Source organism: Nansenia antarctica, assembly GCF_963989245.1.
Source record: "Nansenia antarctica genome assembly, chromosome: 10".
Lineage (NCBI taxonomy): Eukaryota > Metazoa > Chordata > Actinopteri > Argentiniformes > Microstomatidae > Nansenia > Nansenia antarctica.
The window spans coordinates 32,812,931-32,815,953 of NC_137680.1; the positions used below are offsets into that span (position 1 = coordinate 32,812,931).

At 40.2% G+C, this 3,023-nt stretch overlaps 1 protein-coding gene across 1 annotated transcript in view; it reads right to left on the bottom strand.

The window, feature by feature from the left end:
- Window positions 1-2,536: 2,536 nt before the first annotated feature.
- chn2 (chimerin 2) overlaps window positions 2,537-3,023 on the bottom strand; it is a gene marked incomplete at both ends in the record, with an annotated part of 38,724 nt that continues 38,237 nt past the window's right edge. Inside the window, one exon of the mRNA XM_080541253.1 lies at window positions 2,537-2,708. Within this exon, the coding sequence (XP_080397379.1) occupies window positions 2,537-2,708 (172 nt within the window). The remainder of the gene's footprint in view (window positions 2,709-3,023) is intronic.

Genomic DNA, 3,023 nt, shown 5'->3' on the forward strand with positions numbered 1-3,023 from the left:
GTGTGTTATTATCTCCTATTTTGCAACAACAGTCACAGCAGCATTCCCATCGCAAATATTCTTATTTTCGGGAATCGGCGCCCGAAACCTCCTCTTCTCTTTAAAGCGCCCTGAACGAGAAATGTTTAAATTCCGTCTGCATGTTTTCTCATTGAACACTGAGTCAAACTCTGCGTCGTCGTAAGTTCCTTCATCCATAAACTTCCCGTTCCCCTGAGAGTCTGAGGAGGGTTTGGAGGATGTGGAGGATGGCTTCTCTCCAGGCTGGGTCTCGTCTGGTTCCTGGGCAGCCTGGGCACCACTCTTTCGCACAGTAAACGCTCTCCACCAAGGGTATCTCCCTGCCATGTTGAGATTATTTCGTTTTATCTGTAAAATAACAAATAATGACACTGATTGACAAAACTCTTGCTTTAACATCATAGTTATCTGTGAATATTAAAAATCTACTGTTTCTAAGCAAGTAGGCCTATGCTTCCACCTGCCACAGCCAGCTCACCTGATGCGCTTTGCCAAAAACCGTGAATTGAGCAAGTCTTCAAGTAGAAAATGTAAGGTCAATCTCTAGTTGAGGTCACAACATTCTCTTCTTTCAAGACAGTATACACAATGTTGTTCCATAAGACCCATCCGCTTGGAGTTCTCAATTTGCCATATCAGATACCTATACCTATATTTCTTCTACCAAACACTAGAGCTGAAATGTCTAGTCAAAGTTCTGATATACATGTAGATCTCCCCTGACTGAAAAGCCACAATGTCTGACAACTACACTGTACCTCACCTGAGTACATCTCCTGAACACAAGACTCCACCCTCCTGCTCCCACTCATTGGTACACTTCAATAGCCAGCAGGGTGGGGTTACAGAGGGACAGACGTTTCCTGGAAGCCTGCAGGCAACCTGACAGAGAAACAAAGACTTGAAAAGTACCTGGAGACACAGAGACAATGTCCTGGGGACTACACACCCTACACTTCTAAACAAGTGGATTAATCTCTCTACTCTCTACTCCCCCACTTTGATGACTAGCCTCACTCTCCACTCTCTTTAGCACGTTAACTTCTGGCACCCACCACACCATTTAGCTATTATTGTGGTTTTGTAGGTGTGGTGTGTTATGATGTCCCCATGATGCACACAAAGCTTTTGCCACACAATGTAATTGTACCTAACACACAAGCTCAACAAAAGTAAGTTTGACATAATTTAATAAATCAGCATTTGATAAATTACAATCTTAATTGCACCCATCACAAAAATACTTTGAATAAAATGGATTTGTAGAAAGGATTCAATTATATCAAATAAACAATGAAGAACAACACATTATGCTTTGTCATGACTTATAGATAGAGATAGGAGTCTATAACTATCTTATAGATAGAGATAGGAGTCTATAACTATCTTATAGATAGAGATAGGAGTCTATAACTATCTTATAGATAGAGATAGGAGTCTATAACTATCTTATAGATAGGAGTCGGTGAAGTCAAAGGCAACTCCAACTGCTCCGGGCAGTTTTCTTGTTTGCATAAACATCATGTTTCCAGACTTTATGTCAATGAAAATACCACAGAATATGTAAACTGAAGTATTGGAAAAATAGGCTCCCACAGATGTGGCCTCCCTTGGACCAGTTGATTGGCAGGCTACATTGGGTAGATGTATCACACATGGTATTTCAATTAAAACGTATAAATACCCGTGTACATGTAATCTACATTCAATCTATAACTTTTTTTTAACCCAAACAATTTCACTAGGACGACCATATAGTTACAAATGCAACTTGAATGGTGCCTGTCAAAATAAATGTCTAGCATCTCTTTACAAGGTAAACTGTTCTGTTCTTAATTCCTATTGGGGCATTGTTGTATTTTGACAATGGGTCACATGACACATCCATAACAACCTATTTACACATAACAACAAAAGCACACAATGATGAAAAATTACAATAAAACACATTTTCACAAAATCAATTCATTTCACTCTTTGCAAAAGAAAAAGTGCTTCATGAGCTATCCATAGCCTCAATTGTCATTTCATACGTACAGTATGAACGTACAGTTCAAATGTGCTGACAGTAAAATGATTGGATCTGATCTAAAATGTAAGGAACTGCATTCTTTGATTCAAATGTAACCTGCATTTCCATGACAAATTCATTACAACAAGCACACACAATGCACTTGACCAGCCAATCAACGTGGAGACATCAACCATCAACAGTATGTGCTAGAGGCTTGGTTCATGACAGGTGTTTGGAAATGTTAGAATCTTGTTCAGTGAAAGAGTATGGCAGAGTATGGCAAACCCTCACCAACAGTAACAGACATTATGGTCAGTAAAGACCCAACTTCAGCTTAAACTGTCATGCTTATGAGAGGGAAGACGTCATCTCAGGCTAGACCACAATAGAAACATTTTGGACATTTTGAATGGAGGACAAACTCAGGCTTGCATTTGCTCTGGATTTACAATAAATAAAGTTCTATGCTTCCCCAATATTGGTATCACAAGGCTCCAGTCCTTAAAATAAGACATCTTCATGCTCTATCAAGAGCTGCACGATGGACCTCTGATGGCGGATGTCGTTCAAGGTGGCGAGGGCGTTCTGCTCCGGAGGCTGCATCAGCGTGGGCCCGAACACGATGCCCAGGTTCTCAGACGTCATAAAATTGTCCTTTTCAAACATGGTGACCCTTTGAAGAAGATAGATTTTTGTCAGAAAGGTGAGAAACAACACTCTCATATTCTATGATTATGATTATGATTATGATTCTTATATGATTGTAATTTGTTTCTGATGTTGAGGGCCAGTGTAACGCCAAACCAGAAACAGTACCCAACTTGAGATCCCCAAAACAAGAACAGCAAGATACAAAACATCACCCATCCCATTCTTGACAGGCCTCCTGAATGCCAAATAACACAGGATGAACGTTTAAGCCTCACCCACCACCGCCAGAGACTGTGTTGATACATACTCAAGATTCACTAAGTTATTATCACTGTCT